General features: G+C 63.7%; 1 protein-coding gene across 2 annotated transcripts; it reads left to right on the top strand.

The window, feature by feature from the left end:
• Positions 1–9,950: 9,950 nt before the first annotated feature.
• On the top strand, positions 9,951–11,883 carry LOC148405923 (uncharacterized). Of its 2 annotated transcripts, none has more exons than XM_088404382.1 (4): positions 9,951–10,735; positions 10,988–11,137; positions 11,217–11,389; positions 11,663–11,883. In XM_088404382.1, exons 1-4 carry the CDS (start codon positions 10,684–10,686, stop codon positions 11,735–11,737), a joined length of 450 nt encoding a protein of 149 aa, XP_088260508.1. In that variant the 5' UTR covers positions 9,951–10,683; the 3' UTR covers positions 11,738–11,883. The 2 variants fall into 2 exon arrangements, with proteins under 2 accessions (XP_088260508.1, XP_088260509.1); XM_088404383.1 differs by having other exon boundaries at positions 9,965–10,735; positions 11,045–11,137.
• Positions 11,884–12,352: the final 469 nt, after the last annotated feature.

Genomic DNA, 12,352 nt, shown 5'->3' with positions numbered 1-12,352 from the left:
GTTTTTTTTACATAACACCCATTCTTCGAGTCTAGCGCTGGCAATGACTTTAAGAATAAATGTATATTCATACAGAAACAAACACTTCATCTTGAGATTTTTGTCACTGTGAAGACATGAATGCGAAAACGTCGGCTAATAATGGTTAGCATTTGGGAATTTCGCTGCTCGTTTCGTTCCGGCTGAAAGACCGCCAACAGCTGTGAACCGGACGTTTTTTGTAACTTGACAATATCTGCGATGCTGAATGCTTTCGACGTGTCCACGATACTTTGGGCGTCCTCGAAGTCCTCCAACGCAGTCATCCTTTAGTGGCGTCGACAAGCACAATTGCGTGTTTTGTTTCTGATCCAAGTAAGATTGTCCGCAAATGCTAACTGCTCAGTTGAGGTTGGTAAGTCAACGGTACAATAAGCTGAAAAATAGGTCACGTTCGATCATATTTATGAACTGCTTTGCACTTCGGAGCGTCGTTTACATCAATGCTAATTCACGTTCATCGGACTTCATTATTCCGAAGTGACATTCTCCACAAGCGAACCATTTCGCCACCTGTGCACGTATTCGTCAGAGATGCAAACGTTTTATTATGTATCATTGGTCGAAGATAAAAGTTTATTGCTCTCATGCATCCGAATGATAAATGCGGCTTTTGACCAACTGTTAGCCTATCCTTCGAAGCTAACATGAAATATCCTTCCGCCGAAAAGCAGAGGTGAGACAGGAGAGGTGGAAGGATACACGGCGAGTGGGAGTGGTAACAAGGCACATGTAACTAGAAAAGTACATTTGAGCATTTTGCGCACAAAAATATTTGACACTCGTCGGTTTAAGTCATCGAATAACAATCAAGGATTAGTTTCAACGAGCGCTTGGTACGATACTTAAGTTTTAATGACACCTTGCAAATGACGTAAACTGGACCGCACGATTCCATAATATACGGTCACCCGCCGACAATGTATATAACCAGACATTTTCACCATTTGAACAAGTATCAATATATGATAGTCATTCTTTTAATCGGTCGCGAATAAAGTTTGTTTTCATCGGGAAGAAGAAATGAAGTTGGACTGTTAGCATAGCTTCCGAAGCTAACGGTATCCCTCCGCCAGGCCAGCGTGAGGTGCGAAGGGGCGGAAGGATATCCAACAGGCATCGGCCATATCACTCACACGCAGCGTGTCTTCAGCTAACTGCTACCAGCTAGTCAAAGAGCAGTTTCTTTGCTTTTCTGTTGAAAACGCGACACTTTGCTTTTACACTTTTACTCAAGTAAGTGTTTTGGGAAACTTTAAAAGCGCAATCAAGGTAAGACAATGTATGTGGAACTTTTATGGAAAGGCTCGTTTTGCAGAGTTTATCCATTGGTGGCTCTCAGCTGCCGGGCTAGCTCGTTAGCATGTTAGCATGGGGGTGGGGAAGGGGGGGGGGGGTGACGGCGTGGGACGGAGCTCACCGCCGACTCATTCGGAAAGTAGCACGACGAACGATCTGATCTCGAGTAACTTTGTGTCTTCCGAACAAGAACTTGCTAGGCGACTTTATTTCAAAACAAACATTTATGGATATGAATTAACTACTCTTACTTTTTTTTTTTTTTGGAAGAACCGGGAGCTACATTTTGAGGTCCTTTAGTCAGAATATGACTGATTTGCACTTGCTGGAAGCACATGTCTGAAGAAAGAAAAATGTAGACTTCACAGATTCCAAACTTCATATACTGTACTTTACAGTATCTCGGTTTATTTATTCATTTATCTGTTTATTTATAATTTATCTGACTTTGTGTTTTTTTTTCCCTCTCCTAGTTTCCCTCTCCTTGTCATCGACGGCGCGGTGCGCAGACGGCCGCCCGTCACGACGCGCCGATGGACTTTGAGGGCGAGGCGCCGGAACACCACGGTAAATGTTTTGCTCGAATCGACATTTTTTACAGCCGAGGGCTCGACCGCATATCATACGCGGCCACAGGTTCGGTTTGGATGGAAGATGACGAACGGGAAGAGGATCGGAACGGCGGCCGCCGCACGCCGGAGGTAACGGCCGCGCGAGCCGCCTCCCGCGTCGGCGAGCTCCGACTTCATTTTTGTCTCGCCGGCAGCGGGTCCGGTCCCCTCCTGCTGACGGTCTCGGCTTCTCGATCAACGGTCGCCGCGTCCGCATGCCGCCCGGAGGTCAGTGCGTGTCCGGTCGCTCGCCGTTGCCCACAAACTGTTTTTAAGTTTGGTTTTTAGGTTGGTTTTTAGGTTAATTTCCCACCCCTACTTGCCTCGACTATTAATAAGATCTTAGACTTTTTCTAAATCGAGCTAATTCTTCGAGCGATTTAGAAAAAACAAGCTTCAAACTCCCGAGAGTGCCACTGCACCACCTGGTGCTGTGGATGTGCAATTACGCGCCACGAGCTGTCCGTCAGTCGCTATGGCGACATTCCAAGCCCGGGAGCGCAAAGGAGTTTTTTCCGAGCCCTTGCGCTGCGCAACCTCCCACAGGGGGCGCTACGGAGCTCGAGCTGCACTTCCGCCCCGGCGGATCGTCCAGCGGCTTCGTCGCCGTCCGCGTGACGTCCCGCGCGGCCGCGGAGGCGCCGCCTCCCCCGCCCGACCCCGCCCCCATCATCACGGGTATGCCGCGCGCGCCGCGTCCGACGGCGGGGGTTCCGGTTCATTGGCGACCGGCGTCCGCAGGCGTGCTTTTCGGTCGAGCCGCCCACGAGGTCCTCGAGGAGCACCGGAACGGCGCCGTCGCCCGGATGCCTGCCTCGCCGCCCGCCGCACCTGTGGATGTCCCCCAAAAATATATACCCAAAGGTACGAGTACAAAGGGCGCACGGAAGCTCCGGCTCGACTGGGGCCCGGCTCACCGAGTGTGCGCGCGCCCGCTTTTAGTTCCGGCCCGCCCTTTCAAGTGCACGGCGTGCACTTCTCTCTACAAGCTGATCCCGGAGCTGCGAGGATTCATTTGCGTAAGTCCAAACCGAAGGCCGGCTTGAGTCGCCAAGGTCGCGTGTGCCGACGTCACTTTCTCGCGCCCAGCTGTGCAGCCCGGTCGTCGCCGACAGCATGAGTAAGCTCAAGATGCTCAGGAGGAAGAAGAAGGACAAGAAGCGCCATAGGAAAAGAGCCAAGAGGTCCGCTACGGAGGCGGCCGCCTCCAGAGAGTCGGCGGACGGCAAAGAGTCTTCGGCGCCCGGCGTAAGTTCCGCCCCCCCCCCCCCCGCACGAACCCCCGCCCCCGCGTGGCCGCCCTAACCCGCGTGCCGCGTTTTGTCCCCGCAGCTTGCCGCGTCCTCCCCGCGAGCGGCCGCGGCCCCGCCCCAAACCTCGCCGGGCCCCGTCTCCCCCGGGCGCGTGCCGCCCGAGCGCGGCAAGCTGGTCATCATGGCGGACGACTTTTATTACGGATGCGACCCCGGGCGAGGCGAGCGCGCGGACCGCCGGCGCAGATACGCCGGATCCTACCGCTGCCTGCGCTGCCCCGACAACTTGCGCAACAACGTCCAGTGAGAATGACAAAAGTTCACCTCGCCAAAACCCCGTCGGCCGAGTAGCGTTCGGGTTCGGGTTTTTAACGGGAAGAAAGCCCACGCGGGCGATCCTTTCCCGGTCGCTCAGTTTTTTTACCAAGTGCGGGAAAGCCGGAACGGAGACGGCGGGGGTCGAATCGCCAGTTCTCCGCTCTCCGTTGCGTTGACCCCATCCGTTCGATAAGAGCGCGCGTCGGAACGCGATCGCGGCGGATCCGGCAAAGGTTTGCGCGCGAGGTCAGCGTTTTCGTGACCCCTCCTCCCCAGGCTGATGTCTCACTTGAAGACGCACGCCAGCAAGATGGCCGAAGAGGACCGCCGCGCCGACCCGCCGAAGGCCTGCCCTCGCTGCTTCCGTCGCTTCGGCTCCGCCTTCGACCTTCGGCGCCACGTGGAGGCTGCGCACGCGCGGGGCGCGTCCAACGGTCAGCGGCTCGCGCCCTCCCGCCTGCGCGGCGGCGGCGCGTAAGAAACCCTAACCCGTCGTCTTTGTGCGGCAGCCAAGTGCGAGATCTGCGAGCTGGATTTCTCCACCGAGCCCGACTTCCTGCGACACATGAAGAGTGAGCACAAGCCGGGCGAGATGCCCTACGAGTGCCAGGTGGGACGGGTTAGGGTAACCCGGGAGCGAGCGCCGCGCTTCATCCCTTGCTTTGTATGGCAGGTGTGCAACTTCAGGTCTTCCTTCTACTCGGACGTGTGGGCTCACTTTGAGGAGTTTCACCGCAACACCGCCAACCTGATGTGTCCGTATTGTCTGAAGATCCTGCGCGACGGCCTGCGCTACGCGCATCACTTTGCCGGCCATCAGGTCGGCGGGGCGAACGGCGGGGCGAACGGCCGGGCGGACGGCGGGGCGGACGGCGGGGCGGACGGCGGGGCGAACGGCGGGGCGAACGGCCGGGCGGACGGCGGGGCGAACGGCGGGGCGAACGGCCGGGCGGACGGCGGGGCGAACGGCGGGGCGAACGGCCGGGCGGACGGCGGGGCGAACGGCGGGGCGGACGGCCGGGCGAACGGCCGGGCGAACGGCGGGGCGAACGGCCGGGCGGACGGCGGGGCGAACGGCCGGGCGGACGGCGGGGCGAACGGCGGGGCGAACGGCCGGGCGGACGGCGGGGCGAACGGCCGGGCGGACGGCGGGGCGAACGGCGGGGCGAACGGCCGGGCGAACGGCGGGGCGAACGGCCGGGCGGACGGCGGGGCGAACGGCGGGGCGAACGGCCGGGCGGACGGCGGGGCGAACGGCGGGGCGGACGGCCGGGCGAACGGCCGGGCGAACGGCGGGGCGAACGGCCGGGCGGACGGCGGGGCGAACGGCCGGGCGGACGGCGGGGCGAACGGCGGGGCGAACGGCCGGGCGGACGGCGGGGCGAACGGCCGGGCGGACGGCGGGGCGAACGGCGGGGCGAACGGCCGGGCGGACGGCGGGGCGAACGGCGGGGCGAACGGCCGGGCGGACGGCGGGGCGAACGGCGGGGCGGACGGCCGGGCGAACGGCCGGGCGAACGGCGGGGCGAACGGCCGGGCGGACGGCGGGGCGAACGGCCGGGCGGACGGCGGGGCGAACGGCGGGGCGAACGGCCGGGCGGACGGCGGGGCGAACGGCCGGGCGGACGGCGGGGCGAACGGCGGGGCGAACGGCCGGGCGGACGGCGGGGCGAACGGCGGGGCGAACGGCGGGGCGAACGGCCGGGCGGACGGCGGGGCGAACGGCGGGGCGAACGGCGGGCCTCCTTTGGCGCCGATAACTTTTTGGCAAACGCGAGGCCGCCTCGCGTAAGCGTGGCGTGACGTCGGACCCCGCCGGAGGGGAGGAAGGGAGCGGGCGTAAAAAAATATGCAGGCCTAAATCCATAGATGGGCCTAACATACCTGGCCGTATTCCAAGGCGTCGCGAGAGCGAGAGCGGCCGCCTTTACCGTCGCCGCTCGGGAATCGAGGAGGAGGAAAAAAAATCCATCCGCGATCCGGCTCGGAAAAGTGCGGGGGAAGGAAGATTCGGCGGAAAGATAGGCGGAGGGGCTAGGAAGGGATTTCCGAGCCCGAACGCCGGCCGTTTTTGGAATTGAAACGCTCTTTGTCAGCGGCCGGCCGGCAACGTGTGCGCGTGTCTCTCCAGAGAAAGTTTGTCTTCAGCTGCGCCAAGTGCCGTCTTCAGTTCCTGGATGCCAAAGAGCGGCAGCGGCACCAAAACGCGCACCACGGAACCCACGTCATGCCGGCGCAACTCACCGGACTCAAGCCCGGGACCAAGGTGCCCCGCTCGGCCCCGCTCGGCCCCGCGCCGGAGCTTCGTTGACCCGCGCGCGCGCGCGCTCGCGTGTGCCCAGGTGACGGTCAGGACTTACTCTGTGGTCGCGGGGGCCCGCCCAGAGGAGGCCGCCCAAGCGGCGCTCGCCTGCAAGGTGGGTCGGACCCCGCTTTTTCCTACGTTCTTCAGCTCGCGCTTTGGGCGCGTCGGAGGGAGGAAGTGAGGGGAGGGCTCATCTCTCAGTGCGGAGCTGCGGCTTTTGTCTGCTCGCTCCACGCCAACTGAAGCGGGCAGACGGCGCCGGCGAGCGTGCGCTGTGTGTTACTTGGCGTCGCTCCTCATTGTTGAAGTCTTGCGCTCCAGGTGGTCGACGTCGAGGCGGTCCCGCAGGAAGTTCCCACAGAGAGAGCGCGGGAGACTTTAGCTTACCTCGTGTCCAGCGACGACGGGTACGCACGCGGCCGGGCCGGGACAAGAAGCCCCGCCGGCTTTTGAACGGGCTAGCAAACGGGCGCGCCGCTAACCTCGCCGTCACATAAACCGGCTCGGCCCCGATCGCCGAGCAAGAACGGCCCTTTTTATCGTCCGCCGACTATTTGTCTCTGTCAGCGAGGAAGCCGGCGAGGACGCGTCCCCGCCGGCGCGGCGCTGCGTGGAGTGTTTGCAGCGCCTGGGCGGCTTGAGCGCTCACTTCGGATCTCGCGTCCGCTGCTCGCTGTGCCCCTTCGCCACGTGCTGCGCCACCGCCTACGCCAACCACATGATCAAGTGGGTCCCGTCCCCGTCCCCGTCCCCGTCCCGACCCGAGCGCCTCGGGCCCGCCGCTCACGCCGTCCCCGCGTCCCCGTAGAGAGCACACCGCCGCCAAGGACAAGCCGCACTACCACGGCATGTTCCGGCCGAACGGCAGGTGAGCGCCGCTCCCTCCCGCAAAACTAATAATGGCGCATATTCGGCGCCATTATTACCGCGGGCCTCCTTTTGGGGGGATTTCGAGACAGCGAGCCCTCGCGTTTGTTCCTTCCGCGTCAGCGACGCCTTTCAGCTTCGCCGCGCGCGCTCAAGTTTGCGCTCCGGTGCGTCAGCTTGCAGGAGCGGCTGACTTGCGCAACTTGCCTCTACGTTACCCGCGCCGGAGACCGGATGGCCGCTCACCTGGCCGAGCGGCCGGGCCACTTCTGCGCGGCGCCAGGTAACTCGCCTCTAACTTATTTGGATATGGTTTGAATTGACCGAAGGTTCCGCTCTGCGCAGTCAAATGAATCCGCCGCGATGAAAGCCTGACCCTTGCGCGGCGGGAATCCACTTCCTCATAAAATAGGAATTGGACTTTGTTTCGCTCTTCCCCGAACGGGCCCGCGCGCAATCGGCCCTTTTCCCGCCGGCTCAATAAAGGTGTTGGGCGGAGCCGGCCCGAAAGGACGCGTTGGAAAATCCCCAAAAGGTCACCTCACCGGCGGGATGTCGCGACCTTTCAGGTGCTTGCCGGATGCCGGGAAGCCACGCCCAAGCCGGGCGCGCCCCTGACAGGTAGCCCCCGTGATATGTATTCTTCCTCTGTTCTTTCTCCGTTGGCGCCGCCCCGCCCGGGCTTTTTTCCTCGGAGCGAGCCGCGATCGACAAACGGGAACCGAGCCCGAGTCGTCGCGTGCCGTACCGAAAACGGCCACCAAATAAAAGCGCCGGCGGGGCGGGATGACGGCGGGGCGGGATGACGGCGCGTCGGCCGCGGCGACGCCTCGCGGGCCGGGCCTTCCCTCGGCCGCCGCTAAGAAAAACGAACAAAGCCGAGCGACGGCGCCACCTAGCGGCATCTCGTTTCACCCACCCTATCGGTTGTTTTTCCCCCTTCTTCTGTGGCAGCCCACTCAAAAAGCGCCGCGTGACATCGTCGGGAGGGGGGGAGGGGGCCTTCGTTCCCATCGGCCTGGCCACGGCGCGTCGGCTGTCGGTCAACTTGCTGGCGTCGCCCCACGACACGTCCTCGCCGGCCGCCCTGACCGTCACCTTCGCCGGGCCCCGCCCGCCGCCGCCGCCGGCTCAAGAGGTGAGATGAAAGGTGGCGGGCGCCCCGCTTTTCCTTGGCTGCCTTTTCGGGGGAACGCAACCCTTTGTTCCATCTTTGTTTTGTCAGGGCGGCCGGGCGGGCGGCTCGCCGAGCCCCGCCGGTCCCCCGCGGACGGCGGCGCGGCAAGAACGCCGGCCGCCGGCCGAGTGGGAGTGGCGCGTGTCCACCTCCGCCCTGGTCCGCCACGAGCAGCAGCTTCGCATCAGCGAGGACATCCTGCTGCGGACGCACTGGGCCTCGCCGCCCGCCGACGCCCTCGAGGCCGAGTGCCACCGCCGCGCCGTCCGCCGCCTGTGCCGTTACCTGCGGCTCGGCCAGCGCTTGCCCGACAAACTCCTGGGCAGGATCATGGAGAAGAGCGCCGCCTTCGTCCTCTCGCTCTGCTCGCGGGTGAGTCCCGGCCCGGGTTAGGGTTAGGGCTAGGGCTAGGGCCGAGTATTGACCTTGCCCGGGCCAGATCCGGAGCGCGTCCCTGGGACCCGGCCGCGTGGGCTTCATGGACGAGCTGTCGGTGTTTGTGGACGCGGACCTGTTCGCCGGGCGCGACGGGCGGGCCTTCCAGCTGACGGGCTGGCCGGCGCAGAAGCCCGTCTTCGACGTGGTGCTGTCGGCGCTGTCGGACGGCACCTTCCTGCCGCCCGTGCTCTTTTTCCGCGGGGCGCCGGCGGCCCGCCCGGCGGACTTCCCCGACAACGTGCTGCTGGAGGCCCGCGCCGAGGGCTTCGGCGACTCCCGCCGCCTGCGCCTGTGGACGCGAAAGGTAGCGCTCCGGCTCGGGCCGTCGGGGAGCGGGCGCCTGATGCCGCCTCCGCCCCCAGGTGTGGAGTCCCCGCCTGCGCCCGCGCGGCAAGTCGCTGCTGATAGCCGACGTCCATCGGGGCCACGCCGCCGAGGAGTTCAAGCTGCACCTGCGCGCCGCCGCCGACACGGACGCCGTCCTCATCCCCGCCGGCTGCAGCTGCCGCCTGCAGCCGCTGGACGTCTGCGTCAAGCCCGTCCTCTTCAACTTCCTGCAGGTCGGCGGCCACCGGGAAAACGCGCCCCGGGCCAATCACGCCCTCGGCCGGGGAAAAACGCCCCATCGTGTTTGCAGGTCCGTTGGAACCACCTGGTGGCGCGCGGCGGTCTGGACGGCCTGGGCCTGGACCAGCTGGCCCTGATGTTGGCCTGCTGGATCAGCGAGGTGTCATCCACGCTGGCTTCCGACGCGGACATCTTGAAAAGGTGAGGCCGCCGGACGAAGGCCCCGAGCGAGCGAGCGAGCGAGCGAGCGAGATCTTCCCGAACGGCGGCCGCGTCCCCCTCAGGTCCTTCGCCTCGGTGTGTCACCTGCGGAAGGAGTGGACGGACGGCGAGCGGCTGATCCGATCGCTGACGGCCAAGCTGAACGTGCCCCCGGAGGTCCCCGGGGCGCCTCCCGACCCCCCCGCCGCCCAACAGGTCCACCTGCTGCTGGCGCCGCGGCGGACGAGCCCCCCGAGCGCGGGGGCCCCCCGAACCGCCGACCGGCGAGGAGCTTCCTCGGGAAGCCTTCCGGGCCGGCCGTAGGAATTTGAATTCCCGCGGCGCGGCCCGTCGCTCCCGCGTCGCAATTTGGATCGTCCCTCTTCGCCAAACGTTAATAAAAGATGAACGTTTTCCCCCGCGGGCGGAGCCTCCATTTACCGCTTTCTTGTTTCAAATCTATCACGGATCCAAAAGAAGCTTTGCTAAAATGTTGGAAAGAAGCTATGTATCGAGCAGCGTTTAGTTGTAGTCGTGGCCACTGCCGATGATATGCACGTCCTGTTTTTTGAATGTCGGCTTTGTTTTGAGGCTGGCAGTTTTCTTGTGCTGAATTTGGCGCGGGAAATGACGTAAGCTTGCGAGATACGATGGCTTTTAAATCGCGCCGTCTTCTAGTTTACCACTAGGTGGCGCTAAAAGTACACTCCCTAAATTGCGCATTTCCCAGCCAAGGTCACCAAAAACCTTTGACGCGTTTATTCTCTTCGATCAAAGGATAGAATGCGGAGCCTCTATCTTTTCGATACGGCTACGAATGTTTCGCGATGAGTTAAACGGATCGTAATACGTTTGCGTAACAAAAAGCTGAAAAAAAGAGGACGAGTGGCTTTTTTGGGCCTTTCGGCGCGAGCGCCGCGGTTATATTTAGCGCCCGTGAGAAGCCGGGCGGCCGCTTTCCCGACATGCCCCGGGCGGTGACCAGCTGCACGACGGGAAGCGCACTTCCGCCCCCCTGCTGTTAATTTTCCGCTTCCTGCGCCTTTCCTTTCCGCGTTGAAAGCAATCGGCGCGCTGACCGGATGCGCGCGCTATCCCGCTGGGGAGCGGACGTCCGAAAGTCCCCCTGGGGCGCGCGGGACGACGTGGTGTCATTGGCGAGCTTCTTTCCCACGGTTCGCACTCCAACACCCCCCAATGGTGGACAGTCGTGGATGGAAGTTGTCGTGGCTTCATTGCGACCTTTGACCTTTTGGGGCCGTTTTTCTCTGGGAAAGCGCCGGACCAGGGACGGAAAATACACATTTTCTATTCTAGGACCAGGGACGGAAAATACACATTTTCCGTCCCTGGTCCGGCCGAGGAAGTTCCGGAGCCCATTGTCCGGCGTCCAGCTGCGTCCAGCTGCGTCCAGCTGCGCTCGCCTCCAACAAAGAACTTTAGTCAAGCGTGCGAACCCGGCCCGATCCCGACGGACGGAAGCCTCCGGGGCTGGCTCGCCCCCGTGCGACTCCAGGCCCCCGCCCCCGCCCCCGGCCCCGGGCCCGGCCCACGGCACCCGGCTCTTCCTCAGCGCCGAAGACGCTCTCTCACGCACACACGCGCAACATGTCGTCCCCGTGCGTGCGTGCGCTCACGCTCGTCCTCTTCGCGGCGGCAGGTGAGATATCGATCGGTGCGCGTTTCACTCGGGGCGTCGTCTCTCTTCGGCGAACGCCAAGAACGCTCGACCGCGTTTGTGCAACGCGCGTTCAACCAAGTCCGCGCGTGACGCGGGCGCACAGCGTGACTTGCCGCGCAAGTCGGCGATTGACGGCTGGCGCCGGGGGGCGCCAGCCGTCAATCGCGTCATCCTTCGCATCGGTGTGACGGGAAGCTGCGCGATTGACGGCCGCCGCCCCGCTCCAAATAGAAGCCGCACACTTCGCCGCGCATCTGTCACCGCGTCCGCTCGCCGTCTTGCGCGCAGGCGCCTCGGCGGCGACTTCGGCCTCGGAGAGCACGGCGCCCCCCGACTACCAGTACGCGGACGACAACGCCACGCTCCGCTACAGCTTCTTCAGTCAGTGGCGCCCGCCCGCCCGCCCGCCCGCCCGCGCGCGCGCAACGCAATGACGCGCGGTAACACGGTGCCGCTCCAGGTAACACGAGCGGCGAGGACCTGGACCGGTTCCTCGAGGACTCCAAGCGCCTGCTGGGCTCGCGGGACCGAGACCCGGACGGGGACTGCGCCGACGACGAGCGAGAGGGCGTGAACGAAAGGGGCGGAGTCACGCTCCGCAACGCCTCCTCCTCCTCCTCCGCCCTCTGCTCGGTGAGCGCGCTCGATCGGGATCGCCGGAAGCCAAAAGGCGCGGTCGAAAAGCGGGCGAAAGTTGCCCTCGGGTCGGGCGCCGCCATTGTCCCGGCCGATCCCCTGGAAGCGCGCCGTTCAAATTGTCGCCGTAGCTCCGTCGTCACTGTCCCGCGCGCGAGTCCCACGCGCTCGAGCGGTCGCCAAAGCAAGTCTCGCGGCTGAAAATGAGTTGTCTGCTCTCCAAAACGAGTTTTCTGTTCTCGCCGCGTCGCATATTTGGACCTTGCGCAGGGCCTGATGACCATGATGGCGCTGATGACGACGGCCATGGTGACGGAAACGCGGCGGGTGTGTCGCGCGGGCTGAAATGAGACCGGACGCAAAGCGGTGGCGCGGCCGGCGCGCGGCGAGGAGACAGCCGAGCGGCCGCGGGGACGTCTCCGGCGTCCCTTTCGGACCGGCGCGGTCAAACCTTCTCTGAAAAGCAATAAAGTTGGAAGAGCGTGCGCACCTTTTCTTGGGTCCATCTTTCTTGAGGGCGCTCGCGACGCAACGCAACGCGCCGCGCGTCACGCGCGTCACGCGCCGACCCCCGAAGGTCCCTTGCCAAAGATGACAAATTGCCTCTTTGGCGGCGAAAACAGGAAAAGAGGGCCGCGCTTGCGTTTCGCTCCTTCGTCTCGGTGACGAGGTCGGAAGGGCTCGGCGCGCGCCGGCGCTCCGACGAGGTCGCGCGCGGGGCGCGCCCTTGACTGTGAGGCGGCGGGCGGGCGGGCGAATTAACATCCGACCCAAACCGACCGGCGCACGTTGGCTCGCCTAAAACCTTGGACGGTCCGGCGTCGCCGCCCCTCAAAGGGCACGCCCGTCGTCTTTGACGACTAGTTGCGTCTTTCATCGCTGCGCGCCCGTCCGGACCGGGAGGGCCCTCCAGGCCGCGTCGACCCGTGACGCTGTTGAATATGGAGCGAGGCGCCGTCT

Source organism: Hippichthys cyanospilos, chromosome 21 (assembly GCF_059441005.1).
Source record: "Hippichthys cyanospilos isolate Australia breed blue-spotted pipefish chromosome 21, RoL_Hcya_1.0, whole genome shotgun sequence".
In the NCBI taxonomy this organism is placed as follows: domain Eukaryota; kingdom Metazoa; phylum Chordata; class Actinopteri; order Syngnathiformes; family Syngnathidae; genus Hippichthys; species Hippichthys cyanospilos.
This window is presented reverse-complemented; position numbering and strand designations above follow the sequence as displayed.

Bases quoted from the DNA above. Each gene is read 5' to 3' on its own strand.
- LOC148405923 (XM_088404382.1), top strand. From the start codon at position 10,684: ATGTCGTCCCCGTGCGTGCGTGCGCTCACGCTCGTCCTCTTCGCGGCG. The intron at 10,736-10,987 runs GTGAGATATCGA...CGCTCCAAATAG, and splicing joins CGTCCTCTTCGCGGCGGCAG to AAGCCGCACACTTCGCCGCG. The intron at 11,390-11,662 runs GTGAGCGCGCTC...GACCTTGCGCAG, and splicing joins CCTCCTCCGCCCTCTGCTCG to GGCCTGATGACCATGATGGC.